Source organism: Gorilla gorilla, chromosome X, assembly GCF_029281585.2.
Source record: "Gorilla gorilla gorilla isolate KB3781 chromosome X, NHGRI_mGorGor1-v2.1_pri, whole genome shotgun sequence".
Taxonomy (NCBI): Eukaryota; Metazoa; Chordata; class Mammalia; order Primates; family Hominidae; genus Gorilla; species Gorilla gorilla.
In genome coordinates, this window is record NC_073247.2 from 57384697 (window position 1) to 57410884 (window position 26188).

At 38.6% G+C, this 26188-nt stretch overlaps 1 protein-coding gene across 3 annotated transcripts in view; it reads left to right on the forward strand.

The window, feature by feature from the left end:
- The window catches only part of JADE3 (jade family PHD finger 3), a 150096-nt gene that overhangs the window by 78545 nt on the left and 45363 nt on the right, over window positions 1–26188 (forward strand). For all 3 annotated transcript variants that reach the window (XM_055375642.2, XM_031006012.1, XM_055375641.1), the window contains exon 4: window positions 7343–7500. In XM_055375642.2, coding sequence (XP_055231617.1) covers window positions 7343–7500 — 158 coding nt within the window. The remainder of the gene's footprint in view (window positions 1–7342; window positions 7501–26188) is intronic.

The window sequence follows — 26188 nt, forward strand, 5'->3', positions numbered from 1 at the left end:
GTATGTTCAGAGTTGTGTAACCATTACAATCATAATTTAGAACATTTTCATCACCTCAGAAAGAAACCCCTTACCCATTAGCAGTTACTCCCCAATCTCCCTACCTGCAACCCCTGGCAACCACTAATTTACCTTCCTTCTCTATGGATTTGCCTATTCTAGACATTTCATATAAATGGAATCATACAATACGTGCCCTTTGTGTCTAGCTTCTTTCACTGAACATAGTGTTTTCACCTCTCATGTTGTAGCATGTATTAGTTCCTTCCTTCCTTCTTTCCTTCCTTCCCTCCCTCCCTCCCTCACTCCCTCGCTCCCCCCCCCCCCCCCCCCACTTTCTTTCTTTCTTTTGGCAGAGTTTCACTCTTGTTGCCCAGGCTGGAGTGCAATGGCGCAATCTCGGCTCACTGCAACCTCCGCCTCCTACGTTCAAGCGATTCTCCTGTCTCAGCCTCCTGAGTAGCTGGGATTACAGGCATGCACCACCTCGCCTGGCTAATTTTGTATTTTTAGTAGAGACAGAGTTTCTCCATGTTGGTCAGGCTGGTCTTGAACTCCCGACCTCAGGTGATCCGCCCGCCTCAGCCTCCCAAAGTGCTGGGATTACAGGTGTGAGTCACCACACCTGGCCACTTCATTTCTTTTTATGACTGAATGATATTACATTTTATCAGTACACCACATTTTGTTTATCCATTCATCAGTTGGTGGACATTTGGGTTGTTTCCACTTTTGGGGTATTATGAGTAATTCTGCTATGAACATTCAGGTACAAGTTTTTATGTTGACATACGTTTTCAGTTGTCTTGACTATACACATAGGAGTGGAATTGTTGGGTCATATAGTAACTCTACTTAACCATTTAACTACTTAAAGAACTACGAGTCTGTTTTCCAAAGGGGCTCATCATTTTTCAGTCACACCAGCAATATATGAGAGTGTTGGAAATTTGTTATTGCTGTAACAGAGACTTCAAATTCTTCTAGTGACACTGTTTTTGTCTCTCCTCTTGGCTCAAGGTCTCTTTGTGCTTGTCCTCATAGGAATTTTGTTTCTTGCAGCTCTCCCAAGCTGTTAGCCAGTGTTATTATCCCTGGAGTCTTTAGCGTAGTAGAGGGTATGGGGGAGGGGCAGTATTCGCTAATCTTCTCATTAACTCTTTCTTAGTCTTTAGGGTGCATAGTGGTCCTGTTTCTGGGGGTGGAAGTGGTGGTAGGGAAGGTAGTCTTCAGGTAGAGCCTTTTTGCCCCTGCCCCCTATTCCCTCATTGGCCTGTAGCAGGTATCTTCTGATGTTCTCAGCCTTTGTCCTTGAGGTTCTCTCTCCTGTAGATTACCTTTTTGCCCGTTAGGTAACACAGGGAGGCTGAGGCTGGATGCTTTTCCCTTCTCCCAGCAGTAATGAAACTACACCATTGTCCTCACTTGATACCCTTCCCCTGCAGATGAAGCCTTTTGTTTAGTAAGGGAACCAGGGCACTAAGCACCAAGTACCCAGACAGCACCACTCTGGTGCTTTCTCCAGGTACCGCCCCTGCCCCGGCCCTGCCCCCGCCCCAGCTTCCCTGTGTGAGCCTAATTGGGTTCCTGAAGAAAAAGCTTGCAAGCAGGTGGGACCCCCCCCCATAACTACAGCCCCCAAGAACTTCATATTCTCATATCAGTCCCCACGCAGCATCCAGCGATTCAAAATTTCTAGTTTAATGTTCCTGCTGTGGCTTCTGCCACAGGTAACCAAATGCTCTGCCCTGTGTCTCCCTGCAGGCACCTGTCTCTCTGAATTGGGTATTTGTGCTGTGATTCATTTCTCTGATGGGTTCATGAAAATTTGTTAATTTGCTGCCTGTCCTGCCATTTGCTTCTTATAAAAACGGGAGGTTGTTTTGTTTTGTTTTTTGTTTTCTGACTACAGGTCTGAGACAAAACCAGAATTCTTGAGCCTTATGATTTTACTGGGAATTAGTCACTGACATGCAATATAAATTACCCCTTTTGCAGAGGATTAATTGGCTGCATTAAAAGATACATATTTTTCTTTGATATTTAGTGTATCAGTGAGATTCTTGTGCAAATCTCCCTCTGATTTATCCTGTAGAGAAGAGTTTCCTAGGGATGTGTGAATCCCCTGTATGGTTCAGGGGCTTTGTGTACCTTCTGGAAATTGTATACAGATTTTTAAGGGTATGTTCTTTGTTAATTTTTTTTTCTGAGATAGTAGCCTTATCTGATTCTTAAAAGGGCCCATACTCGTAAAGTTGTTGTTGTTTTTTTTAATCTCTAGAAAAAGTACATAGTAACTGGCTGGGTTACTGCACTTTGGGAGACTATTAAAAAGTCTTCCATTCTTTATCAAAAGCTAGGATATTTTTGACTACTAGTCTGGTGTGTAAAACATATCAACCTATCTTAAAACATTGACTGCATATCATCTATAGGCCTGGAGTCTCATTATTATCCAAGACTTTCATAGCAACAGAATGAAAGCTCATATATTTTAATTCAGTGGAGAGCACTACATACTCTCTAGTAAAGCCTGTTTACATCATTGTACCTATATTTCTAACAAGCTTAATTACTTGGTTTTCTGACCTACAGCAGATAAAAAGCACTGAGCTACAAGTGCATACTTATTACACAAAAAGGGACATTGAGGGAAGGGAGAATAATTTGCAAAGCAGCCTTCAAATGTTATTTCTTGTGCTGAAATTGCTCAGATCTCTAAATCAGACTTTGTTGCTCCCCCTTCTCCATTACACCTCTGTTTGATATGGGGGCAAGGTAATAATCCAACTTAAGCAACCCAAAGGTACATTGCTTTATGGTAATTGATGTTGCAGTTGGTGTTAGCCCATAGCCATCAAAACGTTCTGTTTATTCTTTATAAGAAACCTGAGAGTTATTTTAAACTATTTGAAAAATATTTCCATGGGTTTTAAAGTTTTAAATTTAGAAATTACATAAGCTTTTTGATTCATTGAAAAAAATCAATGTGGGATGCAATGTCTTGACAAAACAAGAACAGAGTTTTTAAGGGTTTTAGGCACAGTGTTCTTTGCTAAGTTTTCTCTGCTATTGATTTTCTGGATAACCTGACAACTTTTTTTGCCTAAAGATTGTATAATTATAATTAATTCCTTTTGCTTAAATATAATTACCAGTTTGTGGCTGTTTTATGCTTTTGGGGTGACATGTTAGTTTGTGGTCAGTTATGTATAGCTTCAGATTTCAGTGACTGAATCAAAATTGATCAATCTCTCTGCTTTATTCACACGGACCAGACAGTGTTACTCTTTGTGTCATACAGGAAGTTAATGTTTTGACTTTTCCTATGAAAAATGTCACACAAATGTTCAGAGGAGCTGTGCTTTAAAAAACTGCCAACTGAGAGATGTTAATGAGAGCAATAAAAGCCAGAGTTGTCTGCAAAGGGCATTTTCATTTTGTGGCTCTGGCAGGTTAAGCATTGATGTTCTAATTGAATTCATAGTGAGGCCTCCTTTGTTTCTGCAAGCATCTGACAGGCCAGATGTGCACACAGTGTTGGGCTTGGCATAGCTTCTGGACTGTATGTTAGCCAGTGAATCCCCTCTTTGACCATAAATGAACAGTTATCTGGTAAGTACAAAGCCTTTTTGTTTCAGGAACTTTTGGGAAAACTACCAGTGCATATAAAATAGACACACTATTAAGAACTTGTAAAACTTCTCAACTTCATTACCTAGAAAGGTCAGGGTCAGCATCTAGATCCCTCCTTCATTATCTTTAATTTAGCAACAAATGGCTGTGTTTTATTTTGTGAAGTTTCTACATTACCTTGTGGCCTTTGGAACGTTGGTTAAAGTTCTTGATGGGGCTCTTGCTTGGGAACTGTGTCTTTGGGAGCCAAACCATGCACATTTTAACTGAGCTGTGAACTCATATCTCTCTTACCCCATCAACAATTACTTTGTGGACTATAGAGAAGAACTCAGTTATATACTTGTTTCTGATTTTAGAAGGAATGCTATGGTGATGATAATAAAATAACACCATCTAGCATTTATTTGGAAATTACTGTGAGCTCCATACTGTGCTAAGTCCTTTATACAAGTTCACCCATTTAATCTTTACAACAACCCCTATGAGGTGAGTGTTATTATCCCCATTTTATAGATAAGTTGAGGCGCAGAATTTGGATAACTTGCTGAAAGCTACTCAGTAGTGAAACCAGTATACCAATCCAGGTGGTCTGTCCCAGACCCATATTCCTTTAAGATTTTTTTTTTTTTTTTTGAGATGGAGTCTTGCTCTGTCGCCCAGGCTGGAGTGCGGTGGTGTGATCTCAGCTCACTGCAAGCTCCGCCTCCTGGGTTCATGCCATTCTCCTGCCTCAGTCTCCCTAGTAGCTGGGTCTACAGGCACCCGCCACCACACCCGGCTAATTTTTTGTATTTTTAGTAGAGACGTGGTTTCACCGTGTTAACCAGGATGGTCTCGATCTCCTGACCTCGTGATCCACCCGCCTTGGCCTCCCAAAGTGCTGGGATTACAGGTGTGAGCCACCACGCCTGGCCTAAGATTTTTTAATTATATAAAGTATTTGCCTGCTTCAGACTTTAAACTGTAAAACAAAATATATTGAGAGATCCAGCTAGATTCAACTCAACTATTTTGGTAACTTTTCTATAAGTCTCTCTCCCCTCCCTGTTTTCTCCTCACTCTGCAGAGTTAACCTTTTTTGTTAAGTTTTTGGTTTATCCTTTTATTGTTTCTTTATGAAAATATATACAAATATGTATGTATGTGTGTGCCACTGTCTGTATATAAAATTCTCCTCACTAATCGGGATTTGCTATAGTTATTTTGTTTTCAGTTCAAAAACTTTAAAAATGTCTTTTCTTATCAAAAGCGGGTTAATGAGACCAGTCTGGTAAATATGTTTTATATCACTTTGCAGATATCTTCTGCCTGAGTACTGAACTGACATTCCCATCTACTCAGCATTTTATGTTCTGTCTCATGCTTGAGACTGACTTCTATAGCAAGATAAGGCAGCCTCTCACACTCTGCCTTAAGTAAAAATGCTTCTCTAGAAAACTTAGATCTGATGCTCTTTAATCTGGCTAGCTTGTAAAATTGAAATCAGGCTTATCGTATGCCTGTTTTTCTCTAAAGGGGAAGGGAAAATTATAATAGTCATTGGATTCAGTTTTCATTTGCTTAAGAAAAACAGGTATGAATTGGTTGGTGGTTTCCCAGACTTCACCTTCGTGGAGGTTTGAGTATTTCTCTTTTTTTTGAGGCAGAGTCTCGCTCTGTCGCCCAGGCTGGAGTGCAGTGACACAATCTCGGCTCACTGCAGCCTCCGCCTCCCGGGTTCAAGCAATTCTCCTGCCTCAGCCTCCCAAGTAGCTGGGACTACAGGCATGCGCCGCCACACCTGGCTAATTTTTGTATTTTTAGTAGAGACGAGGTTTCACCATGTTGGCCAGGATGGTCTTGATCTCCTGACCTCGTGATCCACCCACCTCGGACTCCCAAAGTGCTGGGATTACAGGCGTGAGCCACCGCACCCAGCCAGGTTTGAGTATTTCTGAAGCCATAGACAAGGACCACATTTCATTGGCCTCTGCTTTTGTATACCTTTGTCTGTAGTCTTCAAGTTACTCTTCTGTTTGGTAAACATGTGTATTAGTTTCCTAGGGCTGTAATAAATTAACATAAACGAGGTAGCTTAAAACAGTAGGAATTTATTCTTTCACAGTATGAAGGCCAAAAGTAAAAAATCAGCCAGTCTGTGCTCCCTCCGTAGGTTTTAAGGGCGATTCGTTCTTTGCCTCTTCCAGCTTTTGGTGGATGTCAGCATTGATTGATTTGTGGATCAATGAATCACTCTAATCTCTGCCTCCATGATCACACTACCTACTCCTCTTCCATCTCAAATCTCCCTCCACCTTTCTCTTGTAAGGACACTTGTCAATGGACTTAGAGCCCACTTGGATATTCCAGAATGATATCTTCACCTGAAGATTCTTAACTTAATTACATCTGCAAAGACCCTTTTTCCAAATAAAGTAATATCCATAGTTTCTGGGAACTAGGATGTGGACATATCTTTTTGGAGGCCACCATTCAATCCACTGCAATATGTTTTCAGGTTAGGAAACTATGTAGAGCAGATTTCATAAGCAGTTATGTCAAGTATGAAGGTACGGCTTATGCTTTGTAATTAGATCATTTGGCATTATTCATTATTAGTCAAGCCCAAAGCATGATCTTGTAATCAATTGATATATTTTATAAAGACTATCACTTGGAAAATAATGAAATATTTTAGGATGTTGACACACACTTTCCAGAACTAAGGAAGGATTTCCCACAGCACCATCTTTCCCAAAGATAGTAGTTTAGCAAATTGGAAATTGCCACCACTACTTAACCACTGCCTCATTAAAGACACTCTGAGGCCAGGCACCGTGCCTCACGCCTATAATCCCAGCACTTTGAGAGGCCAAGGCGGGCAGATCACTTGAGTTTAGCAGTTTGAGACCAGCCTGGGCAACCTGTCGAAACCCTGCCTCTACAAAAATTACAAAAAAAAAATTACAAAAATTAGCTGGGCATGGTGGTATGTGCCTGTAGTCCCAGCTACTCAGGAGGCTGAGGTGGGAGGATCGCTTGAGCCTGGGAGGCAGAGGTTGCAGTGAGCCAAAGTCATGCTATCGCACTCCAGCCTAGGTAACATAGTGAGACCCTGTCTCAAAAAAATAAAATTAAATTCTGGAACAGAAAGACATTAGGGAGAAAAATAGTGAAAATTTGAATGAATTCTATACATTAGTTAATAGTATTATAGCATTGCTACTTTCCTGGTTTAGGTAATTGAACTCTGGTTATATAAACTGTAAACAATTAGAGGAAACTAAGTGAAGGATATATGGAAACTTTACTATTTGATAACTTTTCTTTAAGTCTAAAATTATTTCTAAATAAATTTTAAAATGAAATGATGCCCAAATAATTATTAACTATCAGTGGATACTTGTTACTTAATTTAAGAAAGTTAAGGATTGTTTTATACAAACTGTTTTGAGTAACCTGTATTGTTGGTTTAAATTTAGAGCACCCAAGAAAATAATTCAGGAAGGACTGCATTACCCTTTATTAAATCCCAAATAAGCTGGCTTCCTTGTCAGTACTTCAAACCTTTCCAAACAGAAGTTGATCTGGCCATTTAGGAAGTTAGAGATGTTTCTCTTGTTGGAAGCAGAGTGGATAGGGATGGTCTTTTTAAAAGGAGAACATTGAATGGTATCAGTTGCATAGTGATGGTCTACTCAAGATATGTGCAATATCTTTCCAGGTATTCCGGAAGGACCTCATCAGTGCCATGAAACTTCCAGATTCTCACCACATTAATCCTGATAGCTATTACCTCTTTGCTGATACGTGGAAGGAAGAATGGGAAAAGGGAGTCCAGGTACCAGCCAGTCCAGACACTGTTCCACAGCCTTCTCTCAGGTATTTGCATGCTTGCACCTTTGACTTAGGGAATGAATGCTCTCATGTTTATCTGTCTGCTGCTTGGGGAGAAACTTAGAGTGGCTAATTATGCATTTATAGTACAAAGTCCCATACCATTTTCACCAATTCACTCAGACCAGTGGCAGATTTTACCAGGCTATAATAAGCAGTAAAGTCAGGCTCATGTATTTAGGGACATATAGTATGTGCCCATTATTCATAGGATAAAACCATTTGAAGTCCAATCTGAAATTATGATAAAATTTTGGAGACAAGAATTTCCAAGTCTTGACTCAACAGTCAGTAGCATTTATTAGTCTTCTGAGAGAAACAGAATTAATTACATAATGCCTGTCTTAGTCTGTTTACTGTTGTTATAACAATACCTGAGTCTGTTTTATTTATTTATTTGTTTGTTTGTTTGTTTGTTTGTTTTGAGATGGAGTCTCACTCTGTCACCCAGGCTGGAGTGCAGTGGCACCATCTTGGCTCACTGCAACCTCTGCCTCCCGGGTTCAAGAGATTCTCCTGCCTTACCCTCCCAAGTAGTTGGAATTACAGGCGTGCACCACCATGCCCAGCTAATTTTTTTGGTATTTTTTTTAATAGAGACAGGGTTTCATCATGCTGGCCAGGCCATTCTTGAACTCCTGACTTCGTGATCTGCCCACCTTGGCCTCCCAAAGTGCTGGGATTACAGGCCTGAGCCACCGCGCCTGGCCGAGTCTGTATAATTTATAAAGAAATATTTGGCTCACAGTTCTAAAGACTGGGAAGTCCAAGGGCATGGCAGCAGCTTCTGAAGGGCTTTTATACTGTGTCATAACATGTGAGAAAAGAAGAAGGACAAGTGAACATGTGTTTAAGAGATCACAAGAGTGAGCCAAGCTCACTTTTATGATGACCCACTCTTGTGAGAATTAATTCACTCCTGCAGGAACTCATTCCCACAAGAACTAACTGCTGCTATAACAGCATTAGTCAATTCATGAGCACTCCACCCTCAATACCCAATTATCTCTTAAAGACCCCACCTCCCAACACCGTCACATTGGGAATTAAGGTTCCAATACACAAACTTTTGGTGACACATTCAAACTATAGAAACACCTGTGGGAAGTTTTATATATATATAACATATATATATATAAAATAGGGTCTTAAAGTAATGGTATCTATAAATAGAGGGTCAAAAACATAGAGTAATGGTACCTGTAAATAGAGGGCCAAAAACATAGAGTTTGTAAATGCATAAACCCAAATAAAAGGGGATTACTGAATGATTGAGTTGACTCTAAGCACATGGCCTTCATTTGCATTAGACCTGAGAAGAAAATTGAAATAGGAGAGGGCTTTGGTTTTAGAAAGAGGAGAGAAGGACTTTTCTGCCAGAGGAAGTAATAAGTAATAAGTTCAGCTAAAGAGTAGCGACTGGTTTTGGAAGCCATTTTTTCTTTCTGGTCTTTGTGTTTCCAATACTTTACACAAAGGTTGACATTAAACAAAATGCTGAGTAAAAGTTTGAGTGAATGAATGAATGGGTAGAATGTAGAGTGCCAAATAAAGGGGCTAGTGGGACCTACTGGTTACTGTGAGAAATTGCAGATCTTATTGTACACCCATCAATTTCTATTACATATTAGATTTTTTTAAGGGCAGAGATAACATCCTTGAATTCTCTGCTCCTAGTACTAGGTTTTTAAGACCTAGTCATGCTCCAGAAATGCTTGTTGGAATCATTTCTAGAAACCCAGGCTGTCCTACCCACAGAGGCTGTCCTACCCACAGAGAGGCTGCCTATGCTCTGTTAAGGAAAGCTCCACAGCCTTGCTCAGCACATGTCCCAAAACTCACTGGCTCATCATCAACACCACTCCTGCCCCCTAAAAATCAGAGTAGCATCATGAATGAACATAGGAGTTGAGTGTTTTCATGTCCTTGTTGTCAGTATTTTTATACAAATATAGCAGCCCTGGTGCTGAGTTGACCATCACCATTCCATTGATACTCCGAGGATTATTGAGTGTGACTAGCATCTTGACTTTAGTCTTGTTTGTAAGTCAGTATTAATTGTCTACTCATTGGAGGTGATTTTAATCTTTTAGGCTGAGTGGAAAATGTCCCCTGTACCACTTTAAAAATGTTATCTGATAAGTGAGCCATGGGTAAGTAGGGTAGCAAGAATGGAGCAACAGTTTAAGAACAGTAATTTATTTTCATTTTTTTAATTTTTTGAGATAGGGTCTCGCTCTGTCACTCAGGCTGGAGTGCAGTGGCATGTTGTCAGCTCACTGCAACCTCCGCCTCCTGAGTTCAAGTGATTCTCATGCTTCAGCCACTTGAATAGCTGGGGTTACAGGCATGTGCCACCATGCCTGGATATTTTTGTATTTTTAGTAGAGACGGGGTTTCACCATGTTGGCCAGGCTGGTCTCAAACTCCTAGCCTCGAGTAATTTGTCCGCCTTGGCCTCCCAAGTGCTAGAATTAAATGTGTGAGCCCACGCGCTCAGCCTAAGAACAACAGTAATTTTAGAAACTAAAAGAGTTTAACTTGTTTTCAAATATAGGGATGTGCATTCCTAATTCGTGTGTGGCTTCAGTGCTCTAATATTTGTTCCGAGGGCTTCAAATATTTACCATTATAAGTGCTGTGAATTGTTGGTAAATCTTTTCTGTTTCCCATAGTTCTTTGCCTATCATACGAAACTCTTAATTTTAATGGAACAACAAGGCAGACTATTAAATTATTGATCATATTGAATTCCTTAATGAAATCCTTAACTGGTTGCTCTTGGTAGGTATATCAGTTTCTGTTTTTAGAAAATATCAATAAGACTTGTACTGTAGTATGTAGCCTTTCCTATGGAACAGTAATTCTCAAATTTTAGGGTGCATCAGAATCATTTGGAGGGCTTGTTAGAACAGATTTCTTAACCTCACCCCTAGTTTTTGATTCAGTAGATCTGAGGTGTGAGGTCTGAGAATTTGCATTTCTAACAACTCCTGACATGATACTGATGCCACTAGTCTGGGGATGACACTTTGAGAACAATTTTGTTATGAAATATGTTTATCTCATTTCCTGAATTTAATGGAAATCTCCATACTTTTATCATCTTCCTTGGATTTCTCTTTTGGCTTTCAATATGAGCCAGCCATATTGGAGGCTCAACCTATTTAGGATTTGGTTGGAGTACCTAAACTTTGTTTGGAGTACCTAATTTCCTCAACCACAGCTGCTTATCACAGCAACCCTTAACTATCATCATTTTGCATGGGTCAAACTATGTCTTGTGATTTTTACTTTCTGAATTTTGTAAGTCACCTTAAAAATTAAATCTTTGTGATATGAAATTATATTGGAACATTAATAAATAATTTGTTTTCATGTCCTTCAACAGATTTTCAAAATCAAATGAGTTCAATTAACATTTTTAAGTACTATATAAATTCAGGCCTATTTAGATACCCCATGGTATGAAGTTACTCTCAGACTTGCCTTTTAACTAGGAGCTAGTCTTAAGGTTTTTTGGCAGAGCTTTCTATTTGCCATCCATATACCCTTTTCAGTGAAATATATCTTTGTCTTTTGCCTGTTTTCTATCAGATTCTTTGTTTTTTTACTATTGAGTGTTGAGAATTACTTATAAATTTGAGATATGAATCCATTGTCAAATATGTGGTTTGCAAATATTTTCTCCCAGTCTATTTATAGATTGACTTTTCGTCCAGTTAACAGGGTTGTTCACAAAGTATAAGTTTGTGATTTTGATGAAGTTCAATTTATTGATTTTTTTTTCTTCTGGATCATGCTTTTAATGTCATGCTGTGAACTTTTCACTTAGCTCTGTGTCTCAAAAATATTCTTCTATGTTTTCTTTTAAGAGTTTTATAGTTTTACATTTAAATGCGTGAACCATTTTGAATTAATTTTGTGTAAGATATGAGGCATAGATCAAAGTTCAAAATCAGGTAAGTTGATTCTTCCCACTTTATTCTTTTTTCAAAATTGCTGTGGCTATTCCACTTTCTTTGTCTTTCCATTCAAATTTTATAATAAGCTTTCCATATGTACAAAAAATCTTGCTGGATTTTCATAAGGATTGTATTAAACCTTTATCACTTGGGAAGAATTGACATCTGTACAAGTCCTGTACACATTTTGCTAAATTTATGCTTAAGTGTTAAAATTTTTTGAGCAGTTGTTAATGGTGTTGTATTTATAATTTAGGTTTCCACATGGTCATTGCTAGTACATACAAATAAAACCAATTTTTGTGTGTTGATCTTGTGTTTTCTATAACCCTGCTGAATTACTTAGTTCTGGCAGTTTTATTTAAAAAAAAAAAAAAAGAGGTTCCTTAGGATTTTCTGTGTAGACCATCATGTTACCTGCAAATAAAGATGGTTTTATTTCTTCCTTTCCAATCTGTTTACTTTTTATTTCTTTTCTTGCCTTATTCTAGCAGCTAAAATGTCTTGTAGTATGTCAAATAGCAGTGGAGAGAGCAGACATCATTGTCTTGTTCCCAGTCTTAGGCGGAAGGCTTTCAGTCTTTCAATATATTAAGTATGATATTAACTATAGGGTTTTTCATAGATATTCTTTGTCAAGTTGAGGAAGTTCACCTCTACTCCTAATGTGTGGTAGTTTTTTTCATAAATGGGTATTGAATTTTGTCAACTGAAATGATCCCTATCAAATGATATGATCAGGTGATTTTTTTTCTTCTTCAGCCTGTTAATGTTATAGATTACATTGATTGATTTTTTTTAATATTGAACAAGCCTTTCATTGCTTGAGCAAACCTGAGTATTAGTCAGCTTGGGCTGCCATAACAAAATATCACAGGCTGGATAGCTTAAACAACAGAAATTTATTTCTCAAAGTTCTGGAGGCTGAAAGTCCTAGATCAAGGTCTTGCAGAGTTCAGTTTTGGTGAGGGCTCTCTTCCTTGCTTGCTGCCTTCTCACTGTGTGTTCACATGGCCTTTCCCTTATGACCTTATTTAAGCTTAATTACCTCCTGTAGGCCTTGTCTCCAAATACAGTCACATTGGGGGTTAAATTTTGGGGGTGACACAATTCAGTCCATAACACCAAGTTGATCAGGGATTATATTATATTTTTATACTGCTTGATTTGACTTGCAAATATCTTGTTGGAAATTTTTATGTCTGTGTATTTTTATGTCTTATTTTTATGTTCCCGAGGAATATTGACCTGTAGTCTTATATATATATAAATAATTATATATAATTAGTTATATATAATTAATTTATATATTTATATAGCTATAAATTTATATATATATTATATATTATAATTAATTTATATATATTATATATAATTAATGTATATATATTTTATATATATTTATAAATTTATATATATAAATTTATTTTTATATATTTATATTTATATATATATATTTATTATATATATACATTTATAAATTATTTATATATATAAATAATGTGAGAGACAGGGTCTCGCTCTGTTGCCCAGGCTGGAGTGCAGTGGCACCATCTCAAGCTCAGCACAACTTCCACCTCCTAGGCTCAAGTGATCCTCCTGCCTCAGCCTCCTGAGTAGCTGGGATTACAAGTGTTCATCACCACGCCCAGCTGATTTTTGTATTTTTTGTAGAGACAGGGTTTCACCATGTTGCCCAGGCTGGTCTCAAGCTCCTGACCTCAAGCAGCCCTCCAGCATTGGCCTCCCAAAGTGCTGGGATTACAGGCATGAGCCAGTGCACCCAACCTCTCATGATATTTATATCTGTATTGTATCAGGGTAGTACTGGTCTTATAAAATTAGTTGGGAAATATTCCTTCCTCTTCTAGTTTTTGGAAGAAATGGTATAGAACTGGGGTTAATTCTTATTAAAATGTTTGATGGAATTCTCCAATGAAACACTCCAGACCTGGAGGCTTCTCTTTGGGGATTTGCTTAAGTATAAATTTGAGTTCTTTTTTTTGTTTGTTTGTTTGAGGCCTTGCTCTGTCACCCAGGCTGCAGTGAAATGGCACAATCACGGCTCACTGCAGCCTCAACCTCCTAAGCCCAAGCAATCTTCCCACCTCAGCCTCCCAAGAGCTGGGACCACAGGCCTGTGCCGCCATATGCGGCTAATTTTTTAAGAATTTTTTGTAGAGATGAAGTCTTCCTATGTTGGCCAGTCTGGTCTGAAACTCCTGGGCTCAAGTGATCCTCCCGCCTCAGCCTACCAAAATGTTGGGATTACGGGCGTGAGCCATTGCACGTGGCAAATTTGAGTCCTTTAATAGATAATTTGAATAGCCCTGTAACTATTTCATGTTGAGTGACTTCGGGTAGTTTGTAGTTTAAGGTACTGGTTTGTTTCATCTAAGTTGTTGAATTTACATGTATAGAATGGCTCATAGTATTCCCTGTGTTGCTTTCATTTTAAAATTCAATCTTGGCTAGACTTCTACTTCCAGAAAGATGGAGTAGGTATGCTTTTCCCTATGCCTCCCACTAAGTACAATTAAAAACCCTGAGCATTTTATATAATGCAAACATAAGACTTTGAAAGATCAGGAGAAGAAAGCAGAACAGTTAGAGTCCTTGAGACCTGAGGAACAACCCAGTTTTATGTTCCCTGGGATTTCTTTTTGTTCCCAGAGTTGGTGCTGGAGAAGCTAGCAACCCAGAAGCACAAACCAGCAAAAACAAAAAACAAAAACTAAGAAAAGCCTGTCCTCTCTAGCCAAATGACCAGGAAAGGGACAGCCTATCAGACAGGAAACCTTTTTTTTTTTATTTTATTATTTTTTTGAGACTGAATCTCTGTCGCCCAGGCTGGAGTGCAGTGGCGCCATCTCTGCTTGCTGCAACCTTCGCCTCCCTGGTTAAAATGATTCTCCTGCCTCAGCCTCCCAAGTAGCTGGGATTGCAGGTGCACACCATCACACCCAGCTAATTTTTGTATTTTTAGTAGAGGTGGGGTTTCACCACGTTGGCCGGGCTGGTCTCAAACTCTTGACCTCAAGTGATCCACCCACTTCGGCCTCCCAAAGGGCTGGGATTACAGGTGTGAATCACTGTGCCTGGCCAACATGAAAAACTTTTAGACAGAAAACTCTTCTCCAGTCAAACACCACAGAAAAATACTTTGGGCCACCCCAACCTTCTCCAGCAAAGATGTAGTAGGGAGCCTAGACAGCAATGATGTACCCCATTTGGGGTTGTGTTAGAGGAGACTGAGTGGACAGTCAGGATTTTCACCTCTGTTCAGCAGTGTCAGTGGAGGCCATGCAGGAAACAATAGCAAGGCATTCTCACCAATCCCAGTGATGGAGGTATCCATGGAAGCCTAGTGGGGGGCCGAAACTCTCAGCCCCACCCAACAGTAACAGGGATGTTGACACAGGCCAAATGGTGAACTAGGTCTTATAGAACCACCTGGTGGTAACAAGGCAATGCCCCCAACCCTGATCTCCAGCCAGATAGTGTCATAGGAAGCCAGCCAAAATCGAAGGTTTGCATAAGATCCAGAGTCTCATAATGCCCCAAATGTCTAGGTTTCAGTAAAAAATTACTCATCAAGAATCAGGAAGGTCTCAACTTGACCAAAGACAGATGCCGACATCAAGATGCCAGATATTAGAATAGTTTAACAAAGATTTTAAAACAGCCAACATAAAAATGCTTCAGTGAACAATTGTGAACATACTTGAAACAAGTTAAAAAAAATAGTATCCCTCTTTCATTCCTATTATTGGCAATTTTTGTATTATCTTTTTTTCTTGCTATAGGTTGGTCAGTTATCTTGATCATTTCACAGAACACTCTTTTTATTTTTCTGTTTGTTTTTAGAGACAGGGTCTTACTCTGTCACTCACGCTGGAGTACAGTGGCATGATCACAGCTCACTACAGCCTGGACCTTTTGGGCTCAAGTGATCCTCCTGCCTCAGCCTCCTAAGTAGCTGGGACTACAGGCGCATGCCACCACGCCAGGCTAATTTTTGTAGTTTTTTTTTTTTTTTTTTGTAGAGACAGGGGTTTCGCCATGTTGCCCAGGCTGGTCTTGAACTCCCGGGCTCAAGCAATCCAACCACCTCGGCCTCCCAAAGTGCTGGGATTACAAGTGTGAGCCAGTGCGCCCGGCCCATTACTTTTCTGTTTTTAATCTCATTGATTCCTGGTCTTTATTATTTTTATCCTTCTGCTTACTTTGGGTTTATTTTGCTTTTTTCTCGTTTCTAGTGTTGAGAACTTAATTTATTGATTTGAAGCTTTTTCTCTTATCTAATGTAAGCATGTAGTACTATAAATTTTCCTCTCAGCACCTGCTTTAACCGTGTCTCATAAATTTTGATATGTTGAATTTCATTTTCGTTCTCTTAAGTATATATTTTTTTAACTTCTCTTGAAATTTCTTCTTTCACCCATGGATTATTTCAAAGTGTGATTTTTGGTTTCCAAGCGTTTGGAGGTTTTCTTGTTATCTTTCTGTTGCTGATTTCTAGTTTTCTTTTTTTTTTCTTTCTTTTCTTTTAAGAGATGAGATCTCACTATATTGTCCAGGCTGGTCTCGAACTCCTGGGCTCAAGCAATCCTCCCACCTTGACCTCCCAAAGTGCTGGGATTATGGGTGTGAGCCACTGCGTGTGGCCAGTTTCTAGTTTTGATTCCACTGTGATCAGAAAACACACTCTATATAATTCCAGTTATTTAAATTTGTTGAGGTTTATTTTATGGCCCAGGATATGGTCTGTCATGGTACATGTTCCATGGGTGCTTAAAAATAAGTGTATGCTGCTCTTGTTGGGTAGAGTATTCCATAAATGTCAATTCGTTCAACTCTGTTAGTTGGTGGTAGTGTTGAGTTCTTCTGTACCCTTGTTGATTTTCTGTTTGTTGGTTCTATCAATTATTGAGAGAGGTTGAGGTCTATAGCTATAATCATGGATTTGTCCATTTCCACTTTGAGTTCAGTTCATTTTTGCTTCACATGTTTTGGAGCACTGTTGTTTGGTGCACACACATTTATGATTGCTATGTCTTCTTGATGACACTTTTATCATTATATAATATTCCTCTTCATCTCTGGTAATTTTCTTTACTATGAAGTCTACTTTATCTGATGTTAGTATAGTCACTTTTGCTTTCTTTTGAGTGATGTTTGCATCATATGTCTTTCTCCATTATTTTACTTTCAACCTACTTATATCCTTATATTTTAAGTATGTTTTATTTAGACAGCATATATTTGGATCATATTTTTAAATCTGCTGTATCAATCTGTCTTTTAATTGGTTTAGACCACTTATATTTGATGCAATTATTAATATGTTAGGACTTCAGCGTGTCCTTTTATTGTGTGTGTGTGTGTGTGTGTGTGTGTGTTCTCTGTTTTTCATTTCTCTGTTTTATTTTTCCTACCTTCCTTGGAGGTTCCCTGAACAAACTACCAAACTCGATCCATGTGAAATAGATCATTTGAATAGCCCCAAAGCTATTAGTGACATTGAATTTGTAATTAAAAACTTCCCCTAAAAATACCTCCAGGCCCAGATGGTTTCACTGAGAATTCTACCAAACATTGAAAGAAATAACAAGTGATAACAGTAGAAGAGAAATTTGAATCAAAGATGAATAGAGTTATAAAAGAAATAGCTAACCATGGGAATATGGGGATATGCTGCTGTTTTAGAAGCTCTAGGTTTACAGCCAAAAAGAACTTAGTGAAGGCAAACTTATCAACATAAATGAAGAAAATGGTTATGGTGAAAAGAATGAAGATGTCCCAGAGGAAGTGATACTAGTGAAAAAGTGCACATTAAAGGAATTCTTGGAAGTATTTTACAACATTGAAGGTACAAAGAACAAAATGTTGAAAACTAATCCACACTTAGAAGGGAATATGACAATTTGCCAAGGGGTAGAAAAGGTGCTTGCTCCATGTTGTAAGTTATACAATGAAAAGCAGTTAAGCTCTTTAGTTTTAGTAGATCCCATTTGTCAATTTTGTCTTCTGTTGCCATTGCTTTTGGTGTTTTGGACATGAAGTCCTTGCCCATGCCTATGTCCTGAATGGTAATGCCTAGGTTTTCTTCTAGGGTTTTTATGGTTTTAGGTCTAACGTTTAAATCTTTAATCCATCTTGAATTGATTTTTGTATAAGGTGTAAGGAAGGGATCCAGTTTCAGCTTTCTACATATGGCTAGCCAGTTTTCCCAGCACCATTTATTAAATAGGGAATCCTTTCCCCATTGCTTGTTTTTCTCAGGTTTGTCAAAGATCAGATAGTTGTAGGTATGCGGCATTACTAAAGAGCTTCTGCACAGCAAGAGAAACTACCATCAGAGTGAACAGGCAACCTACAAAATGGGAGAAAATTTTCGCAACCTACTCATCTGACAAAGGGCTAATATCCAGAATCTACAATGAACTCAAACAAATTTACAAGAAAAAAACAACCCCATCAAAAAGTGGGCGAAGGACATGAACAGACACTTCTCAAAAGAAGACATTTATGCAGCCAAAAAACACATGAAAAAATGCTCATCATCACTGGCCATCAGAGAAATGCAAATCAAAACCACTATGAGATACCATCTCACACCAGTTAGAATGGCAATCATTAAAAAGTCAGGAAACAACAGGTGCTGGAGAGGATGTGGAGAAATAGGAACACTTTTACACTGTTGGTGGGACTGTAAACTAGTTCAACCATTGTGGAAGTCAGTGTGGCGATTCCTCAGGGATCTAGAAGTAGAAATACCATTTGACCCACCCATCCCATTACTGGATATATACCCAAATGACTATAAATCTTGCTGCTCTAAAGACACATGCACACGTATGTTTATTGCGGCATTATTCACAATAGCAAAGACTTGGAACCAACCCAAACGTCCAACGATGATAGACTGGATTAAGAAAATGTGGCACATATACACCATGGAATACTATGCAGCCATAAAAAATGATGAGTTCATGTCCTTTGTAGGGACATGGATGAAATTGGAAATCATCATTCTCAGTAAACTATCACAAGAACAAAAAACCAAACACCACATATTCTCACTCATAGGTGGGAATTGAACAATGAGATCACATGGACATAGGAAGGGGAATATTGCACTCTGGGGACTGTGGTGGGGTGGGGGGAGGGGGGAGGGATAGCATTGGGAGGTATACCTAATGCTAGATGACGAGTTAGTGGGTGCAGTGCACCAGCATGGCACATGTATACATATGTAACTAACCTGCACAATGTGCACATGTACCCTAAAACTTAAAGTATAATAAAAAAAAAGATTAATATTAAAAAAAAAGGAGTTAAGCACTGTAATCTTGATAAGTTTTTACAAATAAATAAAAGTGTAATTCTCAATGTTTCTAGTGTTTCAAATTATAGTATATTAAATACATATTGGTTTTATTATTTTTTATTTCACTATATGTTTATAGTCAATGGGAAGATAGCTTTTTAATGTTTTGACAAAATTTTTAAAGGTCATTAAACAATGACAGTTTTCCCCATTGTTTATTAAGATTGCTTTTCACAGTTTTAGCTTGCACAGTCATTTTTACAGTATCATACCACCATGCAAAGCAAGGACTATCTGTAATCTTTAGTGACAGAAAGCAGATCACTGGTTTTCTGGGAGGAGACAGGGAAGCAGGAGGATACAAGGAAACTTTTGGGGGTGATGGACACATTATCTTGGTTGTGATGCTAGTTGTACAAATGTATGTAGATGTGTGTGTCAAAACTTTATACATTTAAAATATATACAGTTTATTGTATACCCAAATCATGTATATGATGAATATAATACTTTTGTATTCATATATACACATAGATACATTATAAGTATATGAACAATCATCACAAGTAGAGGTGTGTATATGTATAGATGGGTAAGAAAATGTGATAGTGGGGTCGAGTGTAGTGGCTCACACCTGTAATCCCAGCACTTTGGGAAGCCAAGGCGGGAGGATTACTTGAGCCCAGGACTTCAAGACCAGCTTGGGCAACATAGTGAGACCTCGTCTCTACAAAAAGTAAAAAAATTAGCTGGGCATGGTGGCATGCGCCTGTAGTCGAGCTGCTCGGGAGGCAGAGTTGGAAGGATCACTTGAGCCTAGGAGGTTGAGGCTGCAGTGAGCCACTGCAGGCTGCAGAGAGTACCACTACACTCCAGCCTAGGTAACAGAGCAAGACCCTGTCTCAAAAAGAAATGTGATAGTGGCTACATGAAGACACAATCACGGGTGGTTAGAAAAGGAGAAAGACAAGATGTGACTGTAAACTACCTAAGGGCAGAACCCCTACTGTTCAGATAAAAAGGTTTTCAGTAAATATGTGTTGTAAGGAGAATAGGAAAAGAAAACAAAGAGGAAAAAGGTGGATGTTAATTAAGAAAATTTGAGAAGGGCCAAAATATAAGTCAGAAAAACAAAGATGAGAACAGGAGGAAACTAAGCCTTCCATTTTCACCATTTGCATTCCTTTCTCTTTTTTTTTTCTTTTCATTTTTGAGACAGGATCTTACTCTCTTGCCCAGGCTGGAGCGTGGTGGCACAATCACAGCTCACTGCAGCCTCGACCTCCCAGGTTCAAGGGATCCTCTCACCTCAGCCTTCCAAGTAGCTAGGACTACAGGCGCACACCACCGTACCTGGCTAATTTTTGTATCTTTTGTAGAGATGGGATCTCCTTGTGTTGCCCAGGCTGGTCTCGAACTCCCAGGCTCAAGCAATTCTCCCACCTCGGCCTCCCAAAGTACAGGGATTACAGGTGTGAACCACTATGCCTGGCCCACTTGCCTTTCTTATACTAAAATAAAAAGATTTTTTTGGCCGGGCGTCTCAAAAAAAAAAAAAAAAAGATTTTTTCACTTTCTCAAGTGCTTGATTGAAAGAGTTTAATGTAAGTAGACATAACATTACAACTAATAAGTGATGTTTTAAATCAAAATAGGAGAATGGGAGATAGGGAAATTTTACTAAGTTCCTCAGTCAGATCAAGTTTTAAGTTTGTCACATGACCTCTGTGGTTTTCATAAATGTGCAGCTTGCTTTTCTTAGATTTTTTTAAGTGAGATAATTCACCTATTATAAATTTTTATTTTTATTTATTTATTTTGAGACGGAGTTTCGCTCTTGTTGCCCAGGCTGGAGTGCAATGGTGCGATCTAGGCTCACCACAACCTCCGTCTCCCCAGTTCAACCGATTCTCCTGCCTCAGCCTCCCGAGTAGCTGAGATTACAGGCATGTGCCACCACAACCGGCTAATTTTGTATTTTTAGTAGAGACAGGGTTTCTCCATGTTGGTCAGGCTGGTCTCGAACTCCCGACCTCAGGTGATCCGCCTGGCTTGGCTGGGATTACAGGCGTGAGCCACCGCGCCCGGCCATGTAAATTTTTAAATCAAGATAGAATTCACATACCATAAAATTCACCCTTTTAAATTATATGGTGGTTTTTAGTATATTCACAGAGTTATACAATCATCATCCCTGTGTAATTCCAAAACGTTTTTATCACCCTAGAAAGAAATCCCACATCTGTTAGCAGTTACTAGTCATTCTCCGCTTCCCCCAGCCCCTGGCAACCACTGTATTAGTCTGCTAGGGCTGCCATAACAAAATACCACAGACTGGGTGGCTTAAAGAACAAAAATTTGGACTTTTTCAGACGTTTCTCTTTCTCTCTCTCTCCCTCTCTCTCTCTCAAAAAAAAAATTTATTTTTTCATAGTTCTAGAGTCTAGAAATCCAAGATCAAGGTGTCATCAGGGTTGACGTCTGGTGAGGCCTCTCTTCCTAGTGTGTAAACAGCCACCTTCTCACTGTGTCCTCACATGGCCTTTCTTCTGTACGTGCACAGTTTGTGGGGGTGGAGCTCTGGGGTGTCTCCTTCTAAGGACACCAGCCCTATCAGACTAAGGCCCCATCCTTATGACCTCTCATAACCTTTATTACCTACTTATAGGCCCTGTCTCCAAATAAAGTCACATCATGGGTTAGGTCTTCAACATGAATTTGAGAAGGGCCTATTGAGTTCATAACAACCACTAGTCTGCTTTCTGTTCTTATGGAACTGCCCGCTCTGGACATTTCATATAAATGGAATCATACAATGTATGGCATTTTGAGTCTGACTTTTTTCATTTAGCATAATGTTTTGGAAGTTCATCCGTGTTATATGTATCAGTATTCATTACTTTTATGACCAAATAATATTCTGTTATATGGATACACCACATTTTGTTAATCCGTTCAGCAGTTGATGGATATTTGGGTTGTTTCCACATATGGGCTGTTACGAATAATGGTGCTATAAACATCCTCATACAGTTTTTTTTTGTTTTAATCAGGTCTTCTAGAAGAAAATTCATACAGGTTTTTGAGTGCACATATGTTTTCATTTCTCTTGGGTACATACCTAGGAATAGAATTATTGAGTCATATGGTAACTCTATCTTTAACATTTTGAGGAATTGTCAAACTATTTTTTATAGCATCTGCAACATTTTACATTCCTGTCAGTAATGTGTGAAGGTTACATTTTCTGCACATCCTCACCAATACTTGTTATTGTCTGTCTTTTTGTTATAGCCTTTCTAGTGGGTATGAAGTGTATTTCACTGTGATTATGGTTTGCATTTGTCTAATGGCTAATGATGTTGAACAGCTTTTCTCGATGTCCTTAGCCATTTATATATCTTTTGAAGAGACCTTTTCTACTTTATCACACAAAAAAAGCCTTTATGAGGTCAGAAAACACAAGATTTTATCTTTGTCTTCTATGAAATGCTGCTGTTCACACAGCCAGAATGAGTCGTCTTAAGTCCCATCACATTCATTTGAGTATGTGTGTCCTTGGCTGCTGAAAATCTGACCCTTTAATGAATAGGGCAGCAAAGTTCCCTGACCATCAGTGTTCTAGAATGTCCCATTTTTTAATACTGCATCCATGCACACCTCCTATGTTGTCTTTGGAGAAATTATTCAGATCCTTAACTCAATTTTTTTAAACGGGCAGTCTTTTTATTGAGTCATAAGAGTTCTTTACATATTCTGGATACAAGTCTCTTATCAGAAATATGATTTGTAAATATTTTCTCCCATTCTGTTGATTCTCTTTTTACTTTCCTCATGGTGTCCTTTGAGGAACAACAGTTTTTAATTTTGGGCCAGGTGCAGTGACTCACACCTGTAATCCCAACACTTTGGGAGGCTGAGGTGGGAGGATGGCTTGAAACCAGGATCTCAAGGCCATACTAGGCAACATAGCAAGTCCTCATCTCTACAAAAAATAAAAAATTAGCTAGCCATGGTGGCGCATACCTATAGTCCCAGCTGTTCAAGAGACTTACGTAGAAGGATTGCTTGAGCCCAGGAGTTTAAGGCTGCAGTGACCTATGATCACACCACTGCACTCCAGCCTGGGTGACAGAGTGAGACCCTGCCTCAAAAAAAAAAGTTTTTAATTTTGATGAAGTCCAGTTTATCTGTTTTTTTTTTTTTTGGTTGCTTGTCCTTTTGATGTTATATCCAAGAAATATCAAATATTGCCTAAGCCAAGGTCAAGAAGTTTTATACCTATATTTTCTTCTAAGAATTTTATAGTTTGGCTATTACATTTAGGTCTTTGATCCATTTGAATTCATTTTTGTATCTGGCTTGAGGTATTAGGGGTCCAAGTTCATTTTTTTTTATGTGTGGATATCTAGTTGTCGCAACACCATTTGTTGGGTAGCTTCCTTTTTGAAAATGATGAACACTGTACCCCAAACCCACCTACCTTGGTTCCATGTATTCCTTATAAGTCAGGCTGCTATGAAAGAAAGCATAGTTATTGAATTAGCAAGAAATCCTAGTTTTATATTTTGAAATCTTAGTTCTTTTTTCAGAGACAGCGTCTCGTTCTCTGTTGCCCAGCCTGGAATGCAGTGGCACAATCATAGCTCACTGTAATCTTGAACTCCTGGGCTCAAGCAATCCTCCTGCCTTAGCCTCCCCAGTTAGTTGGGACTACAGGCACATGCCACTGTACCCAGTTATTTTTTATTATTTTTTTAGAGATGGGATCTCGCTATGTTGCCCAGGCTGGTCTCAAACTCCTGGCCTCAAGCAATTATCCCATCTTGGCTTCCCAAAGTGCTAAGATTACAAACATGAGCCACTGCACCCAGCCAGTTTTATTTTTTTAATCTCCTGTTTCACAAATCTACCAAAGTGACTTAAAATTTTTTTATCTAGTTTGAGATGCTAATTTCTGTACTTTATGCTTCACTCTGTCCAAATATAAGGGAACTTTTTAAAAGTTAATGGAATAATGGAATTAAGTGATGAAAATTAAAAATATAAACTTCATTTCTCAACGTAAGCTCCATCAAGGTCAAGACACTTTTGTAAGCAATGATACCAGCCATTTAGTTCTTCCCTAGAGAACTGAGCATCCTGGGAATTTAACCATGTCAGTGCAGTCTTTTTTGCATTATTAACTGAAGGAAAATGGGTACCCTTAAAGATTTTTTAATATTAGGACACAAAAAGAAGTCAGAAGGAGGCAAAACAGGACCGTAAGGTGGATGCTTAATGATTTCCCATTGAAACTCTCACAAAATTACTCTTGTTTGATGAGAAGAATGAACTGGAGCATTGTTGTGATAGCAAAAGACGTTCTGGTAAAGCTTTCTTGAGCAGTTTTCTGTAAAGCTTTGGCTAACTCTCTCAAAACACTCATAATAAGCAGATGTTATCATTTTTTGGCTCTCCAAAAAGTCAACAAGCAAAATGCTTTGAACATCCCCAAAAACTGTTGCCATGACCTTTACTCTTGACTGATCCACTTTTGCTTTGACTGGGCCACTGCCGCCTCTTGGTAGCCATTGTTTTGAATGTGCTTTGTCTTCAGGATTGTACTCGTAAAGCCATGTTTCATCTCCTGTTATAATTCTTTAAAGAAATGCTTCAGGATCTTGATCCCACTTGTTTAAAATTTCCATTGAAAGCTCTGCACTTGTCTGTAGCTGATCTGGCTGTAACCAGTTTCAGCACCCATTGAGTGAAAGGTTTGCTTAACTTTAATTTTTCAGTCAGAATTGTGACTGAAGAACTGTGACTGTATGCTGAACCAATTGAGATATCTGTGGTGTTGGCTGTTGTTTGTGCTGTTAATCATCAGTCCTCTTTAATTAGGGCATGAACAAGATGAATTTTTTCCTTGCAAATTGATGCGATGTAAAAATGATGTGAATGTGGGCTTTATCTTCAACTTTGTCTCTTCCCTTCTTAAAACAAGCTATCCATTTGTAAACTGCTGATTTCTTTGGGGCATTGTCCCCATGAACTTTTTGTAAAACAGCGATTTCTCCTTTCTTCTACCCAGATTTCACCATAAATTTGATGTTTGTTCTTGCTTCAGTTTTAGCCAAATTCCTATTGCTCTAATAGGGGCCCTTTTCAAGCTGATGTCTTATCCTTCTTAGTGCCTGTAAAAGTTAGTATGAATTTATTTTTGTGTAAATTTTTGAAATCTACATATAGTTTATTTTCCATGAACTTTTTGAAGGCCTCTTATATGTTACTGTTTTCCCACCCTACACGACAAAACAGCATTATGTTAATTTTTATTGGTTAATTTTATAACTTTTGTGTTAGTTTTCCTTTTGTGTGTTTTAAACAGTTTTTGAAATTAAAAATAGCTTTATTCTCAAAAACCATAAATAAAAATGTTCTCTTTCAATGTAATTGCCAAGTTTAAATAAATGTAAGTGTTCTATAACAAACCCTTGCAATAATTATTTTTGGATTTAAAACTCTTCAGTGATTATGTATTACTATGTTAATAATTGTTGAATTGTAAAAATTATCTCCACCTTCCAAATTTTAAAAATTGTAAGTCAGAGTGCATTGAAACCATGATGACATTCCTTAATTCTGCGCTGAAGGTTTTTAATAAAGAATGTTATAGCAATTCACAATAACATATGGAAAGTATCAGAATGTAAAAACAAAAAATTATGAATATATTATTTTGGGCTTGCTACTTCATATTAGTTTTGGTAAAATTAAAACCCAATTGGTTAGTTTCTGCTGATGGAAATCTCACTTCTATGGAGAAAATATTACAAAATGTAAATCTGTTAGAGAAATTTAAGAATGAATCTGGCCGGGTGTGGTGGCTCACGCCTGTAATCCCAGCACTTTGGGAGGCCAAAGTGGGTGGATCGCTTGAGATCAGGAGTTCGAGACCAGCCTGGCCAACATGGTAAAACCCCATCTCTACCAAAAATACAAAAATTAGCTGGGTGTGGTGGCTCATGCCTGTAATCCCAGCTACTCGGGAGGCTGAGGCATGAGAATCGCTTGAACCTGGGAAACAGAGGTTGCAGTGAGCCAAGATTGTGCCACTGCACTCCACCCTGAGTGACAGAGCAAGACTGTCTCAAAAAAAAAAAAGGAATTAATCAAATATAATACAATAGTAAATTAAGTTAAAATGTACTTAAAAATATTTGGAAATAATTCTTATGTATTGGGATACACCAGTTGTTATAGCAAACATCCTCAAAAGTCTCAGCATCTTTTTTTTTTTTTTTGAGACAGGATCTCTGTCACTCGGGCTGGAGTGCAGTGGCATGATCATAGCTCACTGCAGCCTCGACCTCCCGGGCTCAAGAGATCCTCC